General features: G+C 43.7%; 3 protein-coding genes across 6 annotated transcripts in view; 1 reads left to right on the forward strand and 2 right to left on the reverse strand.

Annotated features, from left to right (window-relative positions):
- Positions 1–910: 910 nt before the first annotated feature.
- On the reverse strand, positions 911–7,304 carry VSTM5 (V-set and transmembrane domain containing 5). The gene is made up of 4 exons (XM_021544956.3): positions 7,096–7,304; positions 3,848–4,177; positions 3,607–3,747; positions 911–2,086 (listed from the first exon to the last, which is right to left on the reverse strand). Exons 1-4 carry the CDS (start codon positions 7,178–7,180, stop codon positions 2,043–2,045), a joined length of 600 nt encoding a protein of 199 aa, XP_021400631.1. The 5' UTR covers positions 7,181–7,304; the 3' UTR covers positions 911–2,042.
- An 8,100-nt stretch (positions 7,305–15,404) lies between these two features.
- LOC110478387 (high affinity choline transporter 1) lies at positions 15,405–26,699 on the reverse strand. The gene is made up of 8 exons (XM_021544955.4): positions 26,522–26,699; positions 25,401–25,514; positions 23,694–23,849; positions 22,383–22,531; positions 21,821–21,964; positions 20,689–20,842; positions 19,637–19,854; positions 15,405–19,202 (listed from the first exon to the last, which is right to left on the reverse strand). The coding sequence occupies exons 1-8, from the start codon at positions 26,697–26,699 to the stop codon at positions 18,681–18,683; spliced, it is 1,635 nt and encodes a 544-aa protein (XP_021400630.3). The 3' UTR covers positions 15,405–18,680.
- HEPHL1 (hephaestin like 1) overlaps positions 18,721–27,782 on the forward strand; it is a 78,762-nt gene continuing 69,700 nt past the window's right edge. For 2 of the 4 annotated variants that reach the window (XM_085575133.1, XM_085575137.1), the window contains exon 1: positions 18,721–18,858. The gene's annotated coding sequence lies outside the window, so the exon portion shown is untranslated. The remainder of the gene's footprint in view (positions 18,859–27,782) is intronic. The other 2 variants (XM_085575127.1, XM_085575125.1) reach the window with 1 other exon arrangement.

Here is a 27,782-nt window from a genome sequence, read left to right on the forward strand (position 1 = left end):
AATTTTAAGTGTTCATTTCCTACTTTCCTGCCAGCTTTCAAACACTGTGGTTTAAATTTGTGTGTGAGCCTGCAATCACAGCAGTGCACTGGAGTGATCATTCATTGTCTGGATATGTTTCCTGATTTCCTCTGGCAATTGCAGCATTCAGGTCAGTGTTAGCAGATGATAGTGGTTTTATGTGTAAGCTGCACTTCTTGTACTTTCTAAGTTTGGCAGAGCATCTGCTGTATATTCAGCTCAACCTAATACCTAGCTTCACATTCAGAGTATTTTAATGCAAATACTTTCTGCCTTAAAAGTCTAAGATTCATTCAAAGTCTAGGATTAAGGGCTCAAAAAGAACCCCTAACAATGTTTTCCATACTCTATAAGCATACTTTACCAAGTAATTCAAGTATGGTGATTGAAATAGGTGCACTTACAGTTTCCCTGTTGTCAAAGCTTAGTTCACTCAAAGATAGAAAAATGGGCAATATACGTTTAAAGCAGAGAATTGGAATAAACTGTTATTTGCCTGTGCTGTATCTGACACTGACCTGTTCTAGATGTAGGAATGAGCAAACAGCTAAATCTGGTACCTCAATTTATGAGTGGGAGAGAGGCCCCACACAAATGGCCAGCTCAGTATGGGATAGTTTAAAGGTATTGTGCACAGGGTGCTTTGGCTTGTTTGGCACCTACCTGCTTCATTATATACTTGGTAAGAAATTCCCTGAATGTTTTTCCAAATGGAGCCCATAGCACCTCTGTATTTGAGCATCCCAGTCCCTGACCAGAGGCAAAGCTCTGTCAGCCTGCCCTGTAAAGGTTTTTGCAAATAAGTGAGACGAAGTGTCAGAAAGGCAGTAGCAGCAGTTTGATTCAAACAGCAGCGTGGCAATCTACAGGCGCAGACTAGTCCACGATGTCTTACAAGTTCAAAGTTTATTTCACACTGCAAAATTCTCATTACAAAAGCAAAACAGAATAATTTGGAACTCGGTTTACTGCCTTCTCACCGACAAACAAATGTTATTCCACCCAACAGATATACAGGTGGAGAATTGCAATATGTGCAATATGCAGATCCAAGAAAACATTAGTTGGGTCACTGCTACAGGTCACTTCATGTTTTCTTACAACATAGGGAAAACAAAGGTGGCACTCAACAAAAGCAATTTTAAGTAAAGCTGTTGTAACATTTCTTCTCAGATTGTTAGCACTGGGCTAAGTTTGCAAAGAACTTGGCATCTTTCACAACAGAACTGTTTAGTATTTTGCCACCCCACTGGTGGTGTTGTGTCAGTATTTTATCTGACCCCTCTAATCTTTATAGACAATGTCCTCTTCAGTGCCTGCCTGCAATGTTCCTTGTACAACCACCTGCTCCAGTAACGTCATAAAATCTATGTTAACATCCATCCTGGGGCAGTGTGTAAACAACTGGAAACACAAGCAGGACAACTTTGACCAGCTCAGCATTCTTTCAAAGTCAGTTTTGTCTCATGAAAAATTGCAGCTTGTCTTCAGAGCTTCAGGAAGTTCCTTACACCCAAAAGTAGCAGCATAGGTGCAATAAACAGGATTCAATGCTTGCAATTAATTTTTTAATGTAACACTGTAATTAGATATTTATTATGTTGATGGATGCTAATGACCACTCTTGTCTGTAATAGGAGACTTGCAGTATCCAAAATGCAGGTGTCCTTCAAGACCATGATAATTTCCTTTATGGGTTGATCTTACAGACTTGCTTGGTTGGTTGGTAGGTTGGCTGTTTTTAAGAGTGGTAGAGGCTGTAGATTTTATTAGCTAGCCACAAAAATGTGTTCATGCTCAGCATGAAAGCATACTCTTTTTTACTCTGACCTTGACTAGCAGAACCAAAAACTTAACAGGTTGAAACAGCTCCATCAGACACTGCTGATTTAATTACTGTGCAAGTCAGGATGTTTCTGCAGTAGTCACAGACATTTTACCTTCTAGGTTTGTTTTTGCTTTCTTGGCCAATACTTTCCCCTGAGGTAGAACTGTTATTTTTATTATGATGCAGTCCTTGGCTAACACTCAATGGTTTCCAGTTCAATCTCTTCTGTTGTACTTGCTGTAAATGAAAGGATATTGTTATTGATTGGCAAATGGATTGGAAGGCCAACATTCCAAAATTAACTGTGCTGAGACATTTTTAACTTTTTAATAAAATTAGCTCAAGCTTTCTCATCTAAAATTAGATTTTAAATACATCTTTTCAAAATATTTAACTGTATAAAGAGGTTCTCACAATCTTTAAGTACAAGGCTAAAGGCAGTAAGAAAACTAAGTCCATAGGGACTGTTCTTCTATCTCTCTTCATGACTTCTGAAAGGAGGGCTCTTCTGAGATAGAATTGGGGCAGAAATTAGGTATCTGCTTTGGATCATTTCCTGGGACATCACATAAGTTTCTAGAACTGTGCTTTCCTGAACTCTGCCATATGTTACATGAATATGTCTGTTCTGTTCACCTCTGTGGCAAAATTTGCTTTAGCTGATGGAAGAGGCTTTACCTAAACAAAATCCTGTATATTGTGCCATGATAGGACAGTTTTCAGCAGCTACAGAAGCTTGTGAATAGTGTATGCACCATGAAAACAGCAGTAGCCCTTAAGAGCTGTAGGTGAGCAACAGAAAGGAAGAGGCAGCTCAAACCAAGTTAATTTCTTCTATTGGGTTTTGCAGAGTTGACACGAAGTCTAGGCCGTGAATCTTAGGATGCTTGAGTGTCTCTGTTGGTCCTGTAAAATACTGGTAGCTGGGCTGCTTGTTGTAATGTAACACTAATTACAGGAGAAATACAGACCTTTTATCTAGAGGGCAAGAAACCACAAGTGGATCTGCACTTACAAAGAAGAGAGGTAAACATCAGAAATATTTTGAAATGGTAACAGAAACCTCCCATTTCAAAGATGTGCCTAAGAGCTTGATCCCAGGCCTATAATGTGCACCTTGTCTTTCTGCCTAGGCCAAATATCCCTGGTGGTGATTTGGAAATTTTTTCTCTAATATGTCCCTTCAGTGTAGCTCTTGTGTTCCCTTGACCTGTTTTTCATGACTGCTGTCTTCAGTGTCAGATTTTGATATTACTCAGTGTTCATTGGAGTCTGCAACTGGATCAAAAGTGAACAGATGAAGAGGGGGTTTGAGAAGAGGAGATGCAATCCTCCACTGAGGATTGAACTGAGGTGGGGGCCACTCCCAAGGGTCATTTGAATATTTTCCCCTAGGATACACCCTGATGATGTGAACTCTCAGAGAGTTGCTGATGCTCTTGACTTTGTCTTCTGCCCTTTGATGGGGCTTATTGCAGCTCTGGCCTTTTCTCCCCAAGTTTTGCAATTAGCAGTGTTGAGAAGTATTTTATGATTTCTAATGTGAAATATATAAACTAGATGTCCTGTGGACTGTTCTTCAACTAAACACCTGCTATTCAGTTGCCTCAGCTAGTTAGAACAAGGAATTAGAACAAGAAAACTGATCCCTTCAGTCTTGGTTTTTAGTGTCCCTGTTTAGCACCTTTATGGTACAAATTTTAGGCTCAAATTTCATGCTTGAAGACTATACCCTGACTACATTTTTAGAGAAATACCTGTTAGTTTATGTGTTGTCTTCTTCTGAAACAGATGCAGAGATTTATTACACAGCCACATGAAGCAGATTAGAATGGCAGATACTGCAGCGAGAAATGCGAAGAGAACTGCTACAAAATGCAAATCTTCATAGATAATCTCTGTAAGGAAAATGGAAAAAAATTAATATTATAAAATTGTTTACAAACAGATTGATGCTTAAACACAGGGTAAAGCCGAGAAGTCCTGTCTAGTTTGTACCGTAAACATTGACTATGATGGTGCCATAGGCATTGGTTCCGTGCTCCTCCATTACAGTGACAAAATAGTAGCCAGCATCTCTCATGCCCACATTCCGAAGCTGTATAGAGCCATTTTCAAAAGTAGTCACTCTGTCCTTGTAGACCGTGGATATGTTGACATAATTCCCACTTCTCCACTCAACAATGCTGGTGGTGCCCCAGCTTGACACATGCTTCCACTCAATGGTGGCCACACCTTGGCAAGAGTATTCAACTGAGAGGAGGATGTTTTGTGCCACTGTTGCATTGATGTTGGGTTGTGGGACAACTAAGGATACTCCTCCAGGAGCTGAAAGACAAAGGAGAGTGATGAGTCTGGAGGTGATGCTGCACCAACTGTCCAGGGCAGGTTGGGACCTCTGGATCCTGGTGATTCGTCCTACCTATGTCAGTGATCTGTTTTATGAGAGGATAGATTATGCTTTTTAATACCTTCTTCCTTCTGCTTTCCATAAAAGTAACATACATACTTGAAGACTAAATACACATTTATAATTTGTGATAGCAAGAACGCTTCCACCATAGAGGGCACATAATTGCACGTTTCAATGCTTTAACACCCACACAGAAAGGGACTTCAGATAAGCATAACATTTTCTGAAAACTGGGCAAGGTTCATCAGTAATTAGCTTCCTTTAAAAACCTTGCATTTACATGGAAAGTTTAGTTGCCACATCCAAGGTAATCTATCATATTAATTAACTACCATCCCCCAAAAGCAAGAACTATAGTAGGCATAAGTATGTGGGGTCTTGGCAAGGACTTTGTTGTGTTTTCAGGATGTGTAATCAATTGGAAATATCAGCTTCTTAAAAGGCAACAGTAAATAAGCCAGTGCAGATAAATCACATGTAACCAAAGGTATGCAGTTCCATGAGAAACCAGGGACTTTATGTTCCTGATGATATCCAGGCAAAAATGCATATAAAAGAATATTTAATTCTCACCTGCCTCCTCCTGATGTGATTCCAGAGCTGCTCATGACACTGTGAAACTGAACCGATGGCTTAGTTTAATGTGTAACTGCAATAATTTCTGCTTGCATCTGGTGTTTCTGCATGACGATTTGGATGAATACCAACACTGGAGTTTTAACTGGCATAAATTTTTTCTCTTGATTAATGGCTTGTTTGAAACCCCTGGCTAAAGACTGAAATCCTGTTATCTACCAACAAAAATCAAAGCAGACAAAAGGCAGATAAAGCACACAGTAAGGCTGAATGCCTTTTCCTGGTTTGGCTTGGAGCAGCTCACCTGCTCTACTTCCTTCCTGTGGGAACAGCCTGACTCCAAGAGCAAAATGAAAAAGAAAGGCTGACCTGTAAATGTCTGTAACCCAGTGTAGGAGTGAGAATGAGACCCTCAGCTACACTGCATGACTGCAGAGCAGGTCATCTGGGCATGATCCTGGAGGTTCTGCAGAATCTTCAGGGATAATAATGATTAAGAAAGGCAAAGAAAAACATCTCTAAGGGAAAAAAATTAAAAAAAAATCTTAAAGTAAGAGCCCTCTATGGTCAAAATTCCACAGCCACCACAAATGCAAGAGATGGGTGAATTACAACCTGACTTCACTGTATTTTGGGATCTGAAGTCACTACCTCTGCTGGTCATGGTAAGATAGGGGAGCTCAAGAAACCAGTTCAGTTCCCAAGCTCTCATCTACAGTACCAAACAGGATCCAGGCTTCTTCCAAGATAACATTCCTGGGCTCCCTCTTTCATGAGCATCGTCCACACTCAGGCTGCCCAGTCCCCCTGTAGGAACATCATGCTTTTTAAAAAGGGCAGCTCAGTGTGTCCTCAGCTGAGCTGTGGTCTGCTGTTCCTGTGTGCAGGAGAGACTAACCAGAGCTGTGAAAATGAGGTTTGTGCCAACTACAGAAACAGAAGAGCCGGGAACATCTGGTAATCGCTGCAAATTGTTCCAATTGTTTTCTGGTCCATGTGTTTATTTAAAGGCCTTTTCCACTGTTTCTGACAGGATCTGAGTATCTTCCCTCAGTCACTCTTTCATGTTTTTATAGAGGCTTTGTTTTGAATATGCAATTGCAAAATAAATGTTAAAAAAGAGAAAATTTAAATCTTTCCATTAAATTATTTGCAAACATGCCCTGTCCCTATCTGGTATGCAAAGCTAAAAAAGGCAGTGCAGTATCTATCTAATGATTCAAAAATATTTTTAGTATGCAGTGTGCCTAGATCACCTGAATCAGTGTAATCCAACAGAGCTGCACCAGGCTGGAGAGCAAACATCACACCCACATGCAGCGCCCTACGCAAGGTGACTGCGCCCTGCTGCTCGCAAAACCAGCCCCTTCACACGTAGTAAAACACGCACGCAGGAGAAGAGCGCACGGGGGCTGCTCAGAGCTCGCGGAGTTTGCCATCCTGGCACGCTGCTCTACTCCAAAGTAGTTGCCTGGCCAAGAGTCAAAGTGGGATGTGCGGCTCTGCGCACCAGACCTGGCCGCGGCGGCGCAGCTGGGCCTGCAGTGTGCTGGGCAGTGAGTGGCCAAGAAAAAGGCTGGCAGCGAGGGGCAGGAGCTCTAAACTGGGGGGACAGCTCTCGAACGGGCCTCTGAGACCCTGCGGGCTGTTTCTCCACCCTTTGGTGTCCTGCTCGCGCGTCACTTCTCTTGCTGGAGCGCCGTGACCAAACCAACCTCGCTGGCGGCGCCGGTCCCCAGGCGAGGGTGGGGCTGGAGCAGCCTCCTCGGGAGCTCCCTGCGTGCTGCCCCATCCCCACGCACTCCCCGTGGGGTGCTAGGCTGGAGCCCACCTTCCCTCCTCACCCAGCGAGACCCGACACCCCTGGGGCTGACTAACCGGGCTGTTTCCCCCTCCACGCCTCGTCCCCTCGGTCGCTGGAAAAGCGGCGGGGCCACGGCGCTGCCGGCAGCGGGCGGGAGGTCGGGGCGTGGGGCGCTCCCCCCGCGGCCGCGCTGGTCCCGCTCGGCTCCCCCGCTCCCTCCGAGCAGCAGGGGCGGGGACGAGCCTCCCCTGACCGTGTCAGGGAGAGCAGCGATGTCTGCCCGAGCCTCGGTACGTCCCGTCCCCTCCCCGTTGCGGACGGGCTGGGCAGAGCGGGGGTCGGCGGGCGCTCTGCACCGCCCCGCGGGTGCCGGGCGCTGGGGCTCAGCCGGGACGTCGCGGCCAGGGGCTGGAGGAAAGGGGCGGGGGAGGCAGGACGGAGCCGGACACTTACTCTGCAGAGCCCACCCGGCGGCCAGGCAGAGGGTGACGGTCCCCACGACGACGCTCCGGCCCCGGGAGCCCCGCAGCGGTCTCATCAGCGGGAAGCCGGTGCCCCAGGGGCTGCATCTAAGCGGCCGGGCCGGCCGGCGCGGCCCGACCCCGGGTCTGCCAGCCCCAGGCCGCTCCCTCGCTTCTCTCCCTCCTCTTCCTCCCGCGCCCGCCGCGGCGCCGGGGCCGCCCCCAGCTCCCCCCGCAGCGGCTCCCGGGCGCTCCCCGCCTCACAGCCCGCGATCGCCCGTCCGGGCTGGAGAGGCAATTGGCTGAGGAAGGGCAGGCGCTGCCCGGCCGCCGGCCATCGCCCGGGCGGGAAATGAGTGCGATGGGCGCAGCCCTGCCCGGCCCTGCCGAGCCCGGCCGGAGCCGGGAGCCGGGAGCCCAGCCCGGGATCGGGACACCTGGCCGAGGAGGCTGGCTTTGAGTGTGATTTGGCATCCGTAAGGGAAATTTCACTTCGGGGTGCTAAAACCGACTTTTTTGCTCCAAGAAGTCTGGTGATGACGCAGGTGAGATGGGGATGGGGGGGAGGGCTGGAGAGCACCATCTCTGTGTCCCCAGAGATCATATCAAATGACCGCGCTGGGAAATGAACCTGGTTTCCATCCCACTGTGCCCGGCCGCATGCATTAGGTGCTCCTCTCTCCCTTCTGTTGTTGTCCAGAGGAGGTCCCCAGCTTCTTTCAGAAGCACAGGACAGTGTGAGGTAGTGGGAAACATGATTAGAAAACATGAGAGCATCCCAGTCCTGAAAATTCATCTTTTCTCAGAGGCATCCTTGTATATGGCTACCAGAAGCTATATACACCCCTAGGAGATCTGCCCCTCTGACCAGGGAAAGAGTTACACACCAGATCAGCCTTTTTGCAGATTTTCCACTCTCTTGCTTGCATTTCCCTCTCCTCAAGTTTTCTTTAGTAGAGTTTTGGATTAAAGAGAGACATTTCAGCGTGCTGGTCAGCGCAGGCTCCTCAGGGTGAGTGGGAGGAAAGGACAATCACCCGGGCGGCGAGGGACAGCTGCAATCTGCCCTATCTGCCCGAGCCGCCTGCACTGAGTAGCCACTTTCCCCCTGCACTGCGTGGTTTGCATGCAGGTTTCACATGCAGGTTTCCTTATGTGCTGGCTGGCTGTGACAACAGGGGAGTCCCACGGGGGTCTGGATGACTGAGGCACAGCTCTGGGTGGGGGGCTGAGCAGGAATGAGGCTTGTGCAGGGCTCAGCTGCAGGGGACTCATTCCTGCTGGGGCTTTTCAACCAAGTGTGATGCTGTCCTGTTCTGCCATGCTTTATATGGCATTACAGCTTCTCTCACACGCATCTCAGGGGGGAATTCCAGGGCTTAAGTCAGGCCTTGACAAGACACAGTGCAATCTTCATGGACTCCAGGGCCCAGATTTTGTTCAGGTACAAAAAAAATCTCCAGCTTCATCAACTTCTGGTGCGTCTTCTGAAGCTTTAGCAATGATACCCAGGTGAAGGGGAAGGGAAAGAGATGTACTGCCCAAGTATTTGATCTCACATATGTTTTGCAGCCTGCTGTGGTGCTGGGGTTGCTGGAAGTGTTTGCAGAGGCAGGCCATGGAGTGCTTCCCTTCCGCCTCGTCTGTCTGAGCTGCTCCTGTGCTTTGCCAAATCCCCTCTGTGTCAGACCAACATTGTGCCTGGGCGTCCCTGCTGAAAATGTAATTGCATGAAAGAGTGTGTAGTGCTTCCCCTGGGAGAGATTCTGTCATGCAAATTTCTTCCTGGTCCCATCACTTTATGGCAGTTCTGTTCCTCAGAGCATTAAAGGTCTCATGGTGATATGACTTTGTGTAATTTTCCTATTTTATTTCTTTCACCCTTTATTTGAATTATTTTTGAGCTTGTGGCCCAGTGAGCTATTTTGGCAGCACAACTTATGAGCTATATTCTCATATAAAATTAATTGAATTCTGCATATTTTAAATGTATCAAACTGGTTGCATTGAGTAAATGCTCTCTATTGGAAAGACAGATGATAGTAACAAAATTGAAATACAGGCTTGGAGGTCCTCTCAAATTTTAGCAGTTTTGGCTACCATAGGTCAAATGATCAGTCGTGTGATAAAAAGAAGTCCTGTGTTTGTTTTGATGTTCAGCATCAATAATTAACAGCAAAGAACTTTTAAATTCCTTCTATTTAAAGGGAAAATTATAAAATATCTAGAGTTTGGAGGGTTTTTTTAATATAAACTGTACCTCAAGAAATACATATCACAAAGAGCTCAAGATTAAGAAAGCATTTAATCAAGCTATTATAAACCATATTTATTTGAAAGCTGGCTGGTTCCTCTCTCCCTGAGAGCCCCTTGCAAGCAATGCTTCCTCTGTCTGTGCTGCAAACATCCCCCCTGCAAGGGAGGTTTCTCTTAAGCAGAAATGCATTGGAGTGTGAAATGGCAGCGCTGGGTGACAGCTGGGCAGGGTGGGGGCCCACTGGCAAGGCAAGGGACAGCAGGGGCAGGGGAACTTCTCAGGGCAGTCTTCTTGCCTGCAGCCTGTGGAGAAGTGTGGCCATATCAGCTGCACTATGGTGACTGGTGCTGGAGGCCATGGGGTGCAGCCCCATCAACAAGTGACTATGGAGAGAATCACTTGGCTTCAAGGAATCATAGAATCAGTTTGTCTGGAAGAGATCATCAAGCCAACCATTAACCCAGCACTGCCAAGTCCACCACTAAACCATGCGCATAAGAACCACATGTACATGTCTTTAAAATACCTCCAGGGTGGTGACTACACCACTTCCCTTGGCAGCCTGTTCAAGTGGTTGACAACCCTTCCAGAGAAGCAATTTTTATTAATGTCTTCTGGCATAACCTGAAGTCATTTCCTCTTGTACTGGTGCTGGCTGGATTATTGGTTAGGAACTAATCTAACTGAATTTAACCTTGATGCTTGACCCATCTGAGTCCCCCCAGCACCCGCCTGCCACCCAGCACCCCAAAGGCAATGGGGGATGAACTTCAGCAGATATCTGCAGATAACAGCCCTGCTGTTGGGCTGAAGTTTGAAGAGGATGCTGTGGACATCCTGGGCTTTGGTGCTTGGGCATTGGTGCAAGGCTTCAGTGGGGGAACTGTTTCTGCCAGGTGTGAGTGAAGGGATGCACCCTGCTGGCTCTGCTGCAGGATTTGGTAGTTAACTCAGAGTAACTTTACAGAAAAGCCGGATTGGAGTGTTATTCTTAATTTTACTTATCTTGGCATATTGATGATGTATTTTTCTAACAAAGCTTTTTATTAAAATCCTGTCCAAACACATTCAGATGAGGCTAATGATATGCCACTCCAGGTTGTAGGTTTTTGATCTATTAGTGCTGCTCTTATGGTTTTATTTTTCTCTTCTTGTCAATCAGCAGTTCTAGGAAACATAAATGTATCGACCAATATAATACACACTGCAAAAAATTAGGTTATCTTTGTTTAATTGCAAAGTGGCTTTAAACTACCAGGCTCTGGGAATGGCTTACAAGGTCTGTAAAAGATTTAGTTTGCCATTCCTACCCTTCTGTAGGCATCTGCAGATTTTACTGCTACATGCTCAGTGTTTTAAGTCATCCCTTTGCTTATTTCAATTATTTAAAATGTTTTTTTTTTCCTTTCTTCTTATTGCCAGATGTGAAACAACAGTCTCTCAAGTTTGTCTGGAGGGCCTGATTTCTCATTCTGGTGCCATTAGTAATGGAACAAAACCACATTAACGATTGCAACAACAGCCAGATAGGAGCCAGAAAGCTCCTTTTGCTCTCTAATATGCTGCATGGGTACATTGAAGTGCTTTATACAGAGGGTTTGCTCTTTTTTTCTCACCCTTTTGCATTGATGTCTTTTTTGGGCTTGATAAAATGCTTGACCTTGTCTTTTGCTGAAGAAAAGATAAAAACCACCAGAGTTAAATATTCAAAGAGATTACAGACCCGAGATAGGTCTTTAGAGGAAATTTCATCCTGCAAGAAACCATAGGAGAAAACAGAGATGTTAACAGCGACTGCAGGGCATTGCATCTGCTGGGTCAGAGGCTGCTCACTTGTTTTTGGCTGATGGTGCAGTGGGCTGGCAAACAGCTGGCAGAGAGCAGGAGAGAGCTGCAGGCTTCCAAACCAGCAAAGAAACATGCACATGGCACAGAAGTAGTCAAAAAATAGGTAACATTGTGCTGCCCCCTCTTCTTTCACATGAGGTTAGTCATCCATGCTTAGCTTATTCTCATCTTCTGGAAGTGAGAAGAACATTTGTTGTGAGGTCTTGGTGTATAAAAACATTCCTTCATTTGTGTAAGATGAAAAATGAGTTTTCAGCACCTGAAGTAGAACCTGGTCAAATCAGTGTCTGCATGTCACTGGTTTCTTTTTTGCCTTTTATTTTTTCTGCAGAGGCCCAATACAAAAAGCCCCTTTCTTACCTCAAATCAATCAATAGCTGTAAGAGAAAGACAATGAGGTTCTGGTCTGTCAGCGTTCATCCACTTTTTAAGCTATCTAGACTGCTTAAATTTTCTTGTGGGTTTGGCCTGTGGGTTTGCAGGTTAGGGAAATAGAGGAAAAAAATCAAATGATGATGCAGAATATCTGAGAATGCACAGATTCTTAGTAAAAGGGAGACATTTAGAAACAGCTTTTATCAAATGGGAAGTTCTCAAAGCACACCTTTGAGGGGGGATGGCTGACATTTGCCCACGGGGTGCTGTTGTGGCAGTAAATCTTTCGAGACAATACATCCTCCCTTTATATTCACAGAGAGTGGAATATCCCCATCTTCTTTCATTGGGGAACCAAAGCAAAAAGTTGCTTTTTTTCTAGGAAGTTTATATCAAAACAGAGAAAATAAATCCTCACTATTTTGAGGCTCTGAGATGGTCTTTATCCTGCCTCTCTGAGCAACCTGTTCTAGTATTTCACCATCCTCACTGTAAGAATTTTCTTCCTTATATCTAATCCAAATTGAATCTCCTCCAATTTAAAGCCAATACCCCTTTTCCTTTCACTACAGCTGCTCCTTGGCCTTCCTCACCATATCTTTACACACCTGAGTAGTGTCCCTATACCCAGGATACCTGCTCCTGCTCCACTGCCTGTGCATTTCCTTCTTGCCCTTTAGTTTCTCTAGCAGGTCTCAACTCAGCCATGCTGGTCTCTTGCCTTACTTTTCTGATTTCTTATACCTGGGGATTGAGAACTTTTATGCTCTATGAAAAATGCTAACTCTTTGAAAGAGTTGGAAGTTTGGAACTTTGGAGTTTGGAAGTTTTTTTTCTAAAGTTCAGGGTCCTGATTTTATTCTTTGCCTGACCTTTATCCTTGAGGATGTGAACTCCACTAATGCATTATCACTGCAGCCCAGGCTGCCTCCAATCTTGATGTCACTGATTAACTCAACTTGTGTTGTGGTGGTAAAAATAAAGTAAAATATTTATGCAATTCCAATAAAATAAAATAATTATATTCCACTTTGGACACCAGAAGGTCTGTCATACCTACAACCTTTCACCTCACATCAATGTCCCAAGTTACTGTCTATTGGTTAGTGTTATTCCATACAAAGAATATACAAGAGGAGCCTTTATCACAAGGAGGATTCATCTGACCATTTTCCAAGTTTCTAGTTCAACTTTGCAGATCTATGGTATTTTCACTGTTTCTCATTAGCAATATAAATATTTTCAATTGCAGAATTCAGCAAAGTGAATGGCACGTCTATCCGCTCTGTGCAGAATGAAAACGGTCTCAAAATGGAAAGGAACAAGTGCAAAAGTGTCTCTTCTGTCTTCCCTTTTTTGCTTTTGTCCCCTCTTTTTTCCCTTTTTTTTGTCTGCATTGCTGTCCACTACCAGAATAGTACAAAGCTTTTTTCATCTCAGATCTTGGGATGCTCCATGTGCTCAAGCCTGTCTCTCATCTCTGATTTGATCACTGTCCTAGGATGCAGGATATGTACATTATATCTTATCTGATATGTACAGATGGGCGATAAGCAAAATTAAACATGAGTTATAATTACGAAAAGCAATAATTAAGCATTATTAAGTTGGTCTAGTTGAAATGGATTGTTTAAATATTCACACTTCAGTCTTAACCGCACTTTTTATGTGGATCACCTAAACAGCTCACCAATTCATTTGGCCTAAATTTGGTGCAAAGTATTTACTTTGGCCTGCCCTGGCAACACAGCTGTGTCCTCATGGCTCTGAGCTGCCAAAACCAAAACTCTTTTTTTTTACTACTGATTAGGCTCACTATGGGCTTGCTGAAGCACCGAGCAGGGGCTGCCACAGGGTCTCTCTAGAGAGCCGGACTTGATGATCCTTGCTGCAGGCAACCTCCTTATCTGTGTTGGTTCCCGTGCCTGGACACCGCACCTGCAAGGCAGCTGGGAATGCAGAGCACTGAAGTGAATTGAATCCAGCCTGGTCTGACCTTGCATAACAGCTGCTGAAGCATGTCAGGCATGTGGTCTTTCAAATAATGGCTGTGATTGAGCAATGGTGGTGTAATTATGGCGTCTCCCATGGAAACAAGTATGGGTAACTCAGGGCAGTCACAGCTCAGACCCTTGCACAGGCACAGTGAGTGGTTGGTTTCCCCCTGGAGCACCACACATGGACGTCACAACACCACTTATAGCCTTGGCCTTATGCCCCACCTCAGCCTATGTGTGTGGAGGACTTAGGAACTGCTCCCAGCACAGCAGAGATGGAAACTTGATTTTTCAGTGCAGGATGGGTAGGTGGCTGCTGCAGGAGTCATGCAGCACCATCACTGAGAGAAGGAGACTTTCTTCCCTCATCTTTGAACAGACACCTTGGAGTCCAAGACACAGAGAGTCTGCTGATGGAGAACACAGTTTAGATTTAGAAATCCAAATCACACTGTGTTCTTGACTTCTTACTGTTGGAATTCAAGGAGGGGCAAGCAGGGTTCTGAGCAATGTCAGCATTAAGACAAAAGTGGCAGTGGTTACCTCAGTTGTACCTGATTACTCATCTCCAGCAGGGCTCGGAGAAGTAAGGAACAATGTTACTGGGATTTGTCAGTCTGAGCTCTGGGCTGGACATGGACATCAGATATCCTAGGGCTACACTGAATGGATTCCTCTTAAAAGAGAGGGATAACTGAAAAAAGCTTCCACTTTCACTGTAGCCTTTACAGTGATGGCATATCCACCTCAGCCCTTGCCAACTTGTTATGCTTGATGGACTTTACATTTAAAATGCTGAGCCTCATTTTAGTCTTAATTTGTCTAGTTTTAACTTCTAGACACTGGATGTTGTCATGATCCCTGCCTGTGAGAGAAAAAAAAAAAAAAAAAAAAAAGAGACAAAGTAGCAAGAGCATGCTCTGAGTAAGACTGATCTCACCTAAATCTCAAGATTGCAGTGCATAGCATTACTCAGACCTTTCTTTGAGGACAACACAGCCAACAGTTGGTTTTAGGCTGTGATACACTTGGTCTGTCTATAGACACCTGCATTAGATTGTCTGTGAGCCCACACTGACCTGCAGCTCATTTGACCAGCTGAGCACATGATGTGGACTGCTCCTCATTGCCCACCCAGTCACTGTCTGCAGTTCCATAGCAGATGCCAAGAATCACCCTCACTAGAGGTTCTGATACTGAATGGTATTTTCCTACTAGTAATTACATTTCAAACCTGACTGTTGTTAATCTACCTAATGCACATGACATTGATTTTATATGGTTCTTCTTTCTTAATCAAATTTCAGTCTGATACCATCTCAGATGCTCTAAAGATGAACTGTAAAAATGTCAAAGAAAGGCAAGACAATGGAAGCCTGAGGGTATCTCAGTGGATCCCGCTAGCCCAGGCAACAATGGAGTACTGCTGGATGCTGATGTTTGCTGCTTTATGTAGCAGCTGTCTAGGCTGAGAAAAGTTAATCAAAACTGGAACTATATAGAGTCACTGTCATGGACACTTCTAAGGGTCAAAGGAGGTAAATCCACATGTGGAGAGGTAAACTGGAAGAAAAATAAAGGAATATGAACTGGAGGCTGTAACCCATGAACAGACTGGCTTCATGGGAGTTGTGTCATTATCCTCCATGCTGGCAACACCTCAAGGACCTTGAGTCTGCTGGACTGGAACAACTAGGCATTTGGACATTAAGTATAGGACAGAAGTACTTTTGTATTTATTTTACTTGCAACTAATTGCTTCCAAAACTTTGTCCGACCTTGATGAATGTTTTCTTTTTCAGCTTGCTGGGGGATGTTCGGAGGAGAGAGTCATATAAGGATGGAAAATGGTAAGCATTCACGAGAGTTACAGTAATTGTGTTTTTGCCATTTTCCTCTCTTCACACAAAGCAGAGCGCTCTTTAGTGGTATGAAATTCAGGGAAGCTTTGCAAGGGCCATGTATGACTGAGTATGCCAGATACCCCTGACAGCAAAGACTCTCATGTTTGAAGTCTCTGTGAGTTTCTGTGGTAACACTAGGTGGTAACATGGTGGTAGTGGTGACACTTCTCAGCACTCTTCACTGCTCTCTCAGGAAACTGTGGATATATTGCCTGCCATGCCAAACCTATTAGCACAGAAAGGCTTCAATATCAAGCTTTGTGTCTCTGCAGGGTAAAAGCAGGAGAAGTTGAGCACAACAGTGGAAAGGTACTTCTGGATGTAGGCATTTGCCTGTCAGAGCTGCTGTGTGGAATGGATCCTGGGCTGCATCAAGAGCAGTGTGGCCTGCAGGGTGAGGGAGTGCATTCTGCCCCTCTGTTCTGGTCTGCTCTGCTCTGGTGAGACCCTACCTGCAGTGCTGCATCTGTCTCTGGGGTCCCAGCACAGGAAAGATGTGCTGAGTGGATCCTGGGGAAGCCACAAAGATGATCAGAGGGATGGAGCACCTCTCCTATGGAGGCAGTCTGGGAGATTAGGGGTTGCTCAGCCTGCAGAAGAGAAAGCTCCATGGAGTCTTCATTGCAGCCTTCAAATACCTTAAGGGGGCTTATAAAAAGGAAGGAAGGGGACTTTTTGTATGAACAGATAGTGACAGGACAAGGGACAGTATTTTTAAAATGAAAGAGGGTATTTTTAGGTCAAATAATAAATCTTTACTCAAAGGTTGGTGAGGCACGGAAACAGGTTGCCCAGGGAAGTTGTGGATGCCCAGTCCCTGGAAGCGTTCAATGCCAGGTTGAATGGGGCCCTGGGCAACCTCACCTAGTAAGTGGCATCCCTGTCCATGGCAGGGGGTTTGGAACTAGATGATTTTTAAGGTCTCTTCCAAGCCCTTAACATTCTATGATTGGAAGTAGGGCGATAATCTTGGCATGAGGACATTGGGGTTTCACTCCTATTGGGTCGTGCAGCGGGTCTGTGCCCTGGTTCAAATGCAGCATGTCAGCAATGATCTGCCCCACAAAGCGGGATGGACACATCCCCAAACTAGGTCACCCCTAAATCTCTCAGGGGAGTATGTTTGAATCAGCATCCAGCAACTGTGCTTTAACGAGAGCCCTGTTCTCCTGGCGCTGGGGTAATGACAGCTTTGGTGCCTCCCTTGCGTAAGCACAACCTCACACACTCCCACTCAAATCACTGCTGTGTGAAAGACTCCTGTGGGTGACAGCCTAGGGCCACAGTTAATGGCAAAGATTTCGATTTTTAAACCTTTTTTTTTTCCCTTTTCTAGACAGGCTATAATTAATATTTCATGTCAGTCTCTAGAGACACAGGAGAGAATTTCTGGCCTTGGTTTAACAAAGTATATCAATAGGACAGCTGTGCATTGGAAGGTTAGTGTGCCCAGGTGTTCACTAACACTAGCACAAAACATAAGATTATGTGATATTTTTCTGATGAGGAGCAGAATCTCCACCTTGCTGAGGATGGATATTTTAAAAGAGGTGAATGATTCCCTACAGGGAGCAGAATCCTCAAAGCCATATCTAGAGTTCAGGGCTGGCAGTCTTGCTCCAGAGCCAAGGCAGTTGCCGTGGTGCAATTCGGAGTCTTGTGGCTTCTTGCTGAACTTGCTGCAGTAATGCACAGTGGCACCAGTGGAGCTTCTCACCTTGTGGATGCATGTGCTGGAAGTAAATCACAGAGCAGCACCTTGTTTTCACCTCAGCAGCTCACTTGGCTGTGAGGGTTACTCTGCTGCAGGATATTTTGGTTATGCCAGTAAATATCTTCCTTTCAGTAGTGCCAGGTGTTTCCACTTACAGCAGCTCCCACAACCACTTTAGAAAGGTACTGTGATTGTGGTTCCTGCTGGCTCTTGTGGCTGGATTTGCAACTGACCCCAATAAGATACTGCACAGCTGCTGGGGAAAGTATAAAATGTCAGCCATCCGTGAGCCATTACTGTGGAATTCTCCTGAATCTTTAATTCAGCTCACATCTTAATGATCCATCTCACTGGGGCATGTTCTCAGTCCATCAGACTTCAGGCTAGAGTCCAAATTCACTATTTATCTGGGTTTCTTGTCTTCCAAGCCATTAAGAATTTATGCAAAGATACTGGGGGCTTTTCTGTACTTATCTGTGGCTTGAATATTTTGGGATCTTGCCTTCAGCATTTTAGGATTTTGTGTCCCTGCAGGAAAGTTTAGGATCAGTTTCCAGCACCCTTCTGTTATCACAGTTCTCTGACTTCTCACACACCAGTTTGTGTATGTCACATACCAACCATCCTGTCGCTGTGCTAGGGTAAAATGTTGACATAAATAATTTAACAGGTTTTAGACAAAATTCCAGTAGTCTGTCTGGCACATCTATTTTCCTATATTTTTTTCGTGGGTTTTTTTTTTGTTTTTTTTAATAGTGGCTATTTTTCTTAGTAAATAGTTAAGGGCTGTTGCTTTACCTTGCTTACCTGTTACTGCCCTACCAGATTTTATAGAGGGGATATGTCACACATTCCCAGGCTGAGGGATCCACTGGCAGATACTGCAGTGGGGAGAGACATGCAAAAATTTTTGCAGTATGAAGGAAACCTTTGTAAAGCATGCAAGGAATGGTGCAGAACTGATATTACTGCTGCACTGCTGTGGCAGTTGCACTGCTTTCAATAATTTGTGTTTTCAGGGGTTTGATGTGCTCCCCAGGGATGATTATGCTAAACCCCTTGCTATTAATGGAAACAGGTCTGCTCACATTTTTTTTTTTTTTTTAATCAAGAATACCCAATCTATCAGACTTTAATTTGTCTTCCTTGTGGTCAGAAAAGTAGGTGACTTGGGAACACTCTAATTGTTAGAGCAGGATTATAGCTTTGCTTTCAGGTGGAATACCAGGGGCGCCTCAAAGCAACCACTGCTGGGGCCCAAGGTGTCCCATGGTCACCACCACAAGATTGTACTCCATCACCATGTGACTTTAATCACTGCTGACTTCAAACTCACATATTCTCCTTGGATGAACAGAACGCCTCTTTATTTCTTTGTGAGGAATTTAACACAATCATTAGTGGAGAAACCAAAGAGCGATGCTGTCTGTGCCGTGCTCTAACTGCTGAACACACTGTGGCCTTTCAAATGAAACCTCACATTTAATCCTGGTTCTCTTCTAGTGCAGTGGTCGGCAAATGCTCCTGTTTCTCCACCTGCTGCAAGGGAATGGGGATGGCCGTTCCCTCTGTGATATTGCAAACATCCCAGCTGCGAGGGAGGAGGCTGTGCTGAAACAGGGCCTTGGCCAGGTGTGAAACAGCAAGGATTGTGCCCAAGGTAAGAAGCACAGTGAATGTTTTAAAGGGGAAGAGCTGGCTGTAGGTCCCATTCACCAGGGAGCAGGCTGGGTAGTGGATGACAGGGGGGATGCTCAGGGCAGGCTCCCCTGCCAGTAGCCTCAGCAGGAGCCCAACCAAGAAGCCAGCAGCTGATCCATAGGTGTTCGTGCTGGGTGCAAAGAGGGCACAGCAGAGCTGGGGGAAGAGGAGGGCGTACACCAGCTCCCCACTGAGGAACCAGAGGTTGTAGACAGAGCTGGAGTAATAAGCCAGACCAGCAGCCCCAGCCCCAAACACCAACATGGAGGTCCTCATGGCCCACAGCACCTCTGTCTCTGACGCCTGTAAAGCAGAGATTGCAGCATTAGAGACACTGTGTTTTCTGGAGGGATGGCCAGCACTGCTCTGGCCTGGGCTGGTTCTCCCCAGGCCCTTGATGCTTTCAGGCACCACTTGCCACCAGCAGCCAGGCAGGGCAGGTACCCCTGGAGGGGCCCTCTGATTTTAAGGGTCATGGTTTTATGCTGTTTCCATTAATACCTTAGTCCAAATTTTTTTTATACTAGTCTTGTTGGAATGAGCAAAGGTCACCAGTATGGGTATTGGTACCTTACCAAGGATATGAACACCCCTGACTTATGTCTGCAGCTCTATCTCCAGAAACCAGTTCAGCAGCTGAAGGACACACACCTCCAGTCACAGACTGATTTAGAAATAGCCTTGAAACAAGACTACCTTTAATGACACCAAAACTACTGAATGCTGCAACCGGGTACCTTTTTCCTCAGGATTTTCCTGTAGATATTGTGAGCGAACATGGAGCCAGTGGAGAGAAGAGCTGAATCTGCAGAAGACATTGCAGCAGCAGCAATGGCTCCCAATCCAGTAATGGAGATAAATGCTGGGCAGAGATGTTGTAAAACGAGCGGTAGGATCATTGCTGACTCCCCTCTCTCAAATGGACTTGGAAGACCATAGCTTGTCTGATTCCAGTCTTTAAAATAAAACAAGGGAAAGTCACAATAAATCCTTTGTGACCGTTTTTGCTGGCTTTGAAATTGCCTTTTCACAGGGGCCACAGAAGGACTAAGAACTGAGATCCACTCAGTATTTTAGGACGTAGATTGATTTTTTTTATTATTTTGTGAACTTTAGTGATTTCCCGTAGCATGCTGCAGCTCCCACTAGATCAAAAGTTTCCCTTTTCCTCAGCAGCATCTTTTGAAATAGGTGTGCCCTGTGTGATTCCAGATTTGGCTCAATTGAAGGTCAACCTCTAGACACTGCTCATGAGGAGAAGGGAATTGGATGAAGTAATGACTTCAGCTGATTTCCTTAAATGTTCAGTGATCTGGCTGTCCTTTTACCCTTGCTCACAGCCAACACAGGACTGATTCCCTGCATGGAGACTGTGAGTTTGCAGGACTGAACTTCTTGATTACTTTAAGAAAGAACCTTATTAACAATCTTTAGTAATATTGTTGTGTCTTACATGTGTAAGGGATGAACATAAAGAAGCATAAAATTCCTTCTAAATTAGGATGATACAAGAGAGTCTGCTTTCATCTTTCCTCAACACAAAGTCTGGAAAAAGTAATTTTTATAAGAAAATAGCTTTAAACATGTCTTGGGGCAGTTTAAAATGTCTGTAAGTAGTTGTGCAATGTAGCTCAGAGGGCTCCGCATTTTCTGGACAGATTACCTACCTTGGTATCGAGGACCATGGGATGGGGTAATTTGAAGTCTCTATTAGGATTTCTTTGGATCCCATTTTAATCACCTTTGCCAAAACCACATTGATTACTCAGAGACAAACAATTCAATTTACCTGTTGATGCTGCGACTGCCCCAATGAGCACTGAAGGGATGGCCATTGCAAAGCACCCGAGTCCAGAGAGGTAGGAGATGAGCCTTGCCTGTCCCGTCGAGGCAGCAGAGAGCACCCTTTGGAAGTAAGTCTGCCACGGGATACTGCCAAGCACCTGAAACATTCATCGGTTACCAGTGATACCAACCAGGCTGCTGTAGGATGTCATCCATAATAAATTCTAGTTTCAAATAATCAAATTCTCATTTCAAGTGCATAAATGTTGCCCAGCTCTAACTCTTGAGGATAATATTTCTGATGGGTTGATAATTCCCTGTTTCCTTTGTTTTCATCTATTTCACATTGGACGTGAAATTTTAATAAAAACAAGTGAATGGTTTGGCAGATGGAAAAAGCTGAAAAATGGTTGTTTGGAATTGTGAATCAGGCACAGAGGAAGTGAAAAGGAAGTTTTTCAGAAATGCATATTTTGTAAATAAATATACCCAAACTTAGCTATCCAGCTTTTAAAATGAAAAATAAAGCCATAATTTTCACTTCCTTAGTACACAAAATTAATCAGATAAAATCTGAAGATTCTGTCCTCACCAAACAAACTTCTATGTGTCCCTGTTATCAGTTCAGTAAGAGCAGAACAATCTCCTGGAGTCTTGGCTATAGTGGTAACTCAAAAGTTGTGTTGTGCAGTGGAGCCAATCGCACTGTGCTTGCTGATGACCTGCAGCCATGTCATTTTAATTTTGGTTTTTTTCAAATAGAGGAAATTTTTCATATTTATGTTAAAAGCATACTATTGAGGCTGCAAGACCAGTGTCTCAAAAGGTAGGAAATTACTCATTTAGGTGCCAGGAGAGGAACTGGCTGCCTGGATGGTCTTACTCAAGAGGTATGTTCCTCCATGTAGGTAAAGGATGGAGTGTCCCTACTGCTTCTTTTCATCCCACAGCTGAACCCTGAGTCTCCCCAGTCCATTTAGGTTGCTTCAGGGGGTGTTTAGAGACAGTTTTACACCTCCAGCCTGTGTCAACTGTCCATGCTATGGCTCCTGGCTGGTAGAACTCACAAGCTTTCCAGACAGAAAGTCCCTGCACAATTCCTCCTCCCAACCATTTGTCCAATAAATACTCCGTACCAAGTAGAAGAAGTCATCCAGCCACCTTCCAAGATACTGTTTCTCTATTTTCCCAATCCAAGGGTCTTGGTAAAATTGATGGGTTGCAGTGTAATAAATACTTTCTGTTGCAGAATTCACCAGGGCAAAGGGGATACAGATCCACTAGGACAGAAATGGAAGTTGTTAACCATTTTCTCATTTTCTCCCCCTTCCTTACTCTAAATCTATATGTTTCTGGTTCATAGCATCATCAAGAACATGAGTCTGTTATTCAGGTTAATTGGTACTTTCTGTAGACAGATCTCTCTCCATTCAAAATGGTTCTAGACTAGTTTTGCAAACTTCACTTTTGTGCAGACCTTTTTGTGTTCACCCAGCAAGGCCAATGGCTTGTCTGAGCACTGTCTGAAATGCGTGAGGTACAAAGACTTACAAAGACTGCAATGTTTTTCAGGAAATATGTTTTGCTAAAGGAGAACTGCAGGTCAAGGAAGTTATTTTTCATCTGAGATATGCTGAAAAGAAGAGCAGCACTTTTCCCTTTAGTTAGAAAACTACCAAAGAAATGCACAGGACTTGCCAGGCTGAGGGTAATGAAAACCATCTGGATGACATCGGTGTAGGCAACAGAGTAGAGGCCTCCCAGCAGAGTGTAAAGTATGACAGTACAGGCCGAGATGGTGATAGCCAAAGAGCCTCCAATATCCAAGATGACCCTCATTGTTGCTCCTGCAAAGGACAGCAGTCAAGTATTTTAAGACAGATTTCATATATGCAGAATACAGGATTAATGAGGATATGTTATTCCCCTGGTGCCAGTACAACATACTGTATGAAAAGTGCAGTTTACAGGGAGCGTGTACTGTGGGAACTTGAGAGAGTCCATGATTCCTTTCTGCTCTTATGTGGGAACTCAAAATGTCTCTCAGACATTTTTAGAGGTTCCAGGCCTTGGTCAGAAGCATTTTAGACCTTGGCAGGCACCTGAAAAACAGCTGTGATTTTGAGTTTGAACCATGGAATGAATTACCAACTTTGGAGGTGGAACAAGCAGTCACAAAAGGTTAGATAATATAGTAAAAGTAGTTACAAAGTAGAGGGGAAATTTTTTTAGTATTGTACAAGGGGGTTTTAGCACATGTACAGGGGGGTTTTTACTTTGTACATGGGGGTCAGAAGTTCTAAGATGGAGGAAAGTGGGATGATCCTGTTCTTCCTCCTTCCTTTTCCTTGCCTCCATGTTCTTGGTGATGTTGGCACTCACAGATTGGTTTAGAGTAGAAAAGCACTTTGTAATATAGGTAGTAGGTATTGGGGAGAAACTATAAACATGTAATATGTAATATATCATATAAAAGATAGCAGCAGCCCTGGGCGGGGAGAGAGAAGAAGACACCAGACAGTCAGGGTGTCAGGAGTGTGTGTGTCTCTGCCTGGGCCGCTGAGCAAACAGCCGCAGCCTGAGAACATAATCTGTTAGATAATTAGCAATAAATCATCTTGAGACCGAACAACAAGAGGCTGCGGAGTTTTTCTTTGGAAGCACGGGTTGGAGGAGAGACTTCACCACCACATGGGAACCCAGAATAAGGCCGGGGTTCCCACACTCTTACTGCTTCACCTTGCTGCAGAGCCATTGCCTTTTTACATCTGCTCTTCTACCAGCGAGAGGAAGGTACAAACTCGCATTGGAAGAGTTCTCTATTATAATATAATTAATATATAGTACTATTTATTTTAAGCCTGAAAACGTGTTTTCTAGAAATGAGAAATTCTTGTTTCTCTCACAGAAGGAGACATGAAGCACAGCTTTCCACAATTCCCAAAGGTGTACTACGCTCTGTTAGTCCACGTGACCTTTAACAAATATAACAGGAAAGCAAGTATTTACCCAGGGATGCCAGGATAGCTGCAAACCAGAACACCTCTCCTAGCAGTGGTGGAATGAAGAGTAAGGTTCCCATCATGTTCCCATAAATTTCTTGAAGGGGGTCCATTACGGTCACGTAATTCTTTGATCTCATTGGATTTACAAAGAAGAAACCACCTGTTAGAAAGAAATGACATTTTGGTAGAATTTTGCATGTTTTATATTCCAAGAAAAAAAGAGGTAAGAGCAATATGGTATATGTGTATCAGACCCACCTAGTAAATTCATACATAATGGACCCTAGAGAATGATGCAGCCAACCAGACACTAGGGTTTAAATTCACTTGCTAAATGTAGGGTTCTGTCCATTTGAGAGTTCCCATCTTATAAAGGATATTGGCTTGAAGCTTATATATATAACCACCCACTTTTGGCACATCTAGATCTTTCTGGAGTGGCTACTGGAGGCCAGAGAGTGGGGTGCTTTGTGGCAGCCCAAATGGCACAAAATTCCTTTGTGACTGTAACGGGAATTTAGCTCAGAGGATACCCATATATAATCTCCTCTGCCTCCTCAAGGACCTACCAATCTGAGACATAAAGTTTCCTGAAAAGCATCCCATGGACAATGTCAGTAGACAGAGCAAGTCATTGAAGACACGTTTGGCTAAAAAGGAGGCAAAGTTTTGTCCTTGGTCATGTGATGCAACCTGTTGATATGTGGTCTTTTTCTGATTACATTTTTCATTTTGGCAGCTTCATTGTCTCTTCCCAGAACTATATTGTTTTAATCTGCACTTTGAGTGGAGTCCCACCCACCTTCATCTAAATATTGGACCTCAGATGTGCAGCCATCTCATTAAAACTAAAGAATACATATTGTGTCTAACCCTGAAGCCAGTAGGACTGCTTGTCTGGGCACTACTGACCTGAGCAAAGATTGCAGGATCAGACCTGCACTCCTCATTTCATTAGTAGGAGTTACTCACAGAAGCAGTCCTTGCAATATATTTCCAAGCTTGATTCATATTCATGTCAGTTGGACTCTTTTCTTTGACTTGAGAATAAAGGTTATTGTTCTTTTAGGAATTCCTGTGTGAGGTCTGCACAGGTCTCCTTGCTTTCATCATCTTATGTCCCTAGGAGAGTTATAGTACAATGTGGCCTGAAAGCAACTTTGGCCTTGGCAAGAGGGCATGAGTCCAATAATTCTCAGGGTTAGAAATGGCAATTCAGGTGTAGAACGCTGCACACTTAGCTTAGTCTCAAAAAAAAAAAAAAAAAATCAGCTACAAAGTTGCATAAGCTGGATGCACAACACATTCATCCTGAGATGAGACTACTCAGAAGAATGCATTTTAGTGGAAAAATCAAGATACTATTTCATCACTCAGAAATTCCAAGGAAAAAAATAGATACCAATACTCTCAATAGTCTGTGAATTAGAGACCATGTGAAAAAAGCAATAGACACATTCTTCTAAATCCTCAGATAAGATTTTTGTCCCATAAATTACTACAAGCAGGCAAAACTCTACACCAGCTCCAAGCTATCCTAACTTACGTTTCAGTTAAGACGACAGCATTATAAATGCTTATTCTTGATATATGGGAAACTGAAAAAAACAAAATCACATTTAAAATGTACCCTATATTCTATTACATATTTTAATATACTCCTATGATATCTTTTTAAAGCTTATGTGCCTTAATCACATTAATTATTTACCAACAGCAAGGGACAAGGCAAATCCCACAGGTGCCTGGACCCACAGTAATCCTTTTGAAGGCAGATAGACGAGTTCAGCTGTGCTGTTGATGTATGCTCCTCCAACCCAGGTGGCTGTAATCATGGAAGATGGAAAGGTCAGAATTGAGAGACATATTCTCAACTAGCCCTGCAGAAAACTCTGAGAACTTGTAAACATTTTTCTTCTACAAATATTTTATCACATCTCTATTTTCTTTGCAAAGTTTTCTGCCATACAGAGATGTGCTGACTATAGGTAATTGTATTAGAATCTCACTCTAGATAATTTTCCAGCTTCAAGAATGAATACTTGTGTGTGCATGGAAAAGCTCAGTGTTTAAAAATTTAGAGGCAATTTGAATATAGTAATTTTTAATTAAATTTTTTTCTCAGAGAAAGACTTTTGCTAGAGGAAATGGAATTGCCTTTGTAGAATTACCCTCCTTCAAGAGCAACAGGGTTGTCCTTCAAGACTTGAAGGGTCTAAGAAAATAGACATTAGGGAAAACAAATGCAAACAGGCAGATAACAAACCTACAAAATTATTTAAGTATCTTAGCCATGCAAATGACACTGGAGGATGCCTTTACAAAAAACAAGTCAGGGAAGCAAAATTCAGATTATGCCAGGCAGCAAGGAGAGAAAAGTGAAATTGAGGGAAACTCTTTAAGAGAGAAACCAATGCTCACCATGACTGACAATTTATTTCACACAGAACTGGAGTTTTCTGTGAGTAAAATTTGTCTGTTATGTTGGATAACAGAAACTGGTTCACAATTAAGGCCACAGTCCTCCTTAATGAAAAGTGTTGTATTCTTTTGTCACTCTTAAATTAAACTTTTAACTCTTAACTAAACTCTTAAATGAATCTCTTTAATTTAAGAGAATATACATAAACATTAGGTTCTGCTCAGTGTGAAGAGGTTTGTAAGAATCCATCCCAAAATGATTCATGAAACCATACTCCTTTAAAGTCACACTTAGGCAAAAATCTACCCTGACATTAAAGGAGTTCATCTCCTTTGAAAGAAAAGTCACCCAGATCTATGCAATACATGTGTTTTAAGAAGAATTTTTAAAAGTCTTTTAAGATCGCTTACCTGTTGCAGTAAACAATCCAATGAAAACATGTATATTCCTGCCTCCAACCATGGCCATCTCTGTTGGGTTCCTGTTCTGCTGATCCTTTCTGCTTTTCCAAGAAGCCCAAATTCCAGTAGCTAAAGTTAATGTAAAAAATACACTCAGAGATACTAAACCTGGTATATTTAGAGCCATTTTCTGTTGCTTAATTTACTTTATAAAGAGGAATAATGGCACAATGATAATATTCTTTGATTGAGTACACAGTCAGAAAAAAATCAGTGGAAATAGTGGTGCCTTGTAAAGAAACTGCTGAGTGCTGGACTTTGCAACAAAAGAAGCAGTATGAAACAGAGCGATAAACCCAAAAGTCTGGAGAACCAGATGTAGAATCTCAGTCTTTGGAAAAACACTGGCAATTCTGCAGCCTTCTCCCCTCTCTGGTAGATATCCAATCTTATTTTTGTGAGGAGCAAAGATTAAGAGCATAAGAATTAGTGTTGATATGCCTAATGGAACACTGATGTGTGGGGTATTACCAGATTGGCTTAAAGTAGGAGAGATGTTATATTTTGTCTGATATGAAATGGTATGAAGATAATCCATATTTCTTTGGGTTCTAGGCACAAGGCTAAAGCCAAAGATAGGGCTAAGAATTTGTCTGTTTAAAAAAACTAGACTAAACTCTCAGCAATGATCAAAATAAACCTAGGAAGCAGTAAATAAGATTTACCATTGACCAGTGAAAGGAGATACATGAGATACTCAAAGCAATCATTGCAAAGTGGTAACAAAGCGAGGTGGTGTTGGATTCTTCAATTAAACTATAGGAATGATACAGATTTTTAAACTTCGTGAACCTCTCTGTAAAAAGAAATCATTCTGGGGAAAAGCCTCATACATGCATTATGGAATTAAGTTGGTTACATTTATTGTGCATTTATTGTAGAGTTGCCACACCAATATATTTTTATCTTTTTATCTCTGTCTATCTTTACCATCTCTCTGTTTATGGCTCTTTATAACCAATTCTATGTAAAATCTGCCTGTTTTAGGGCACATATATGGCTTTCCTGGATACCTTTGGTCATCCCTGGAGTGGGTAGCTCATTTTTGTGGTGAAATCTCAGATGTCTTCTTCTCAGATGCACTCTGAGTGAAAAGCCAAATCTTTAGGAAGATTTTCTGCAGTGTGACAGCTCCTGCAGACAGACAGGAGTGGCTGTGCATGGAAGTGACAGTGGCACAGGCTAAGCATATCCTGTTGGCGGGACATGG

This window comes from Lonchura striata, chromosome 1, assembly GCF_050655825.1.
Source record: "Lonchura striata isolate lonStrDom1 chromosome 1, ASM5065582v1, whole genome shotgun sequence".
In the NCBI taxonomy this organism is placed as follows: Eukaryota; Metazoa; Chordata; class Aves; order Passeriformes; family Estrildidae; genus Lonchura; species Lonchura striata.

What these genes read in the sequence shown, in the direction of transcription:
- LOC110478387 (XM_021544955.4), bottom strand. Translation starts at nt 26,699, where the DNA reads ATGGCTCTAAATATACCAGGTTTAGTATCTCTGAGTGTATTTTTTACA. An exon ending in TTTTCATTACCCTCAGCCTG is followed by an intron (nt 21,965 to 22,382) that starts GCAAGTCCTGTG and finishes TTTCTGTCCTAG; the next exon opens with TGGATCTGTATCCCCTTTGC. An exon ending in GGCAGTCGCAGCATCAACAG is followed by an intron (nt 19,855 to 20,688) that starts GTAAATTGAATT and finishes TTTATTTTAAAG; the next exon opens with ACTGGAATCAGACAAGCTAT.
- VSTM5 (XM_021544956.3), bottom strand. Translation starts at nt 7,180, where the DNA reads ATGAGACCGCTGCGGGGCTCCCGGGGCCGGAGCGTCGTCGTGGGGACC. An exon ending in CGCCGGGTGGGCTCTGCAGA is followed by an intron (nt 4,178 to 7,095) that starts GTAAGTGTCCGG and finishes TTTGTCTTTCAG; the next exon opens with CTCCTGGAGGAGTATCCTTA. An exon ending in CATCATAGTCAATGTTTACG is followed by an intron (nt 3,748 to 3,847) that starts GTACAAACTAGA and finishes TTTTCCTTACAG; the next exon opens with AGATTATCTATGAAGATTTG.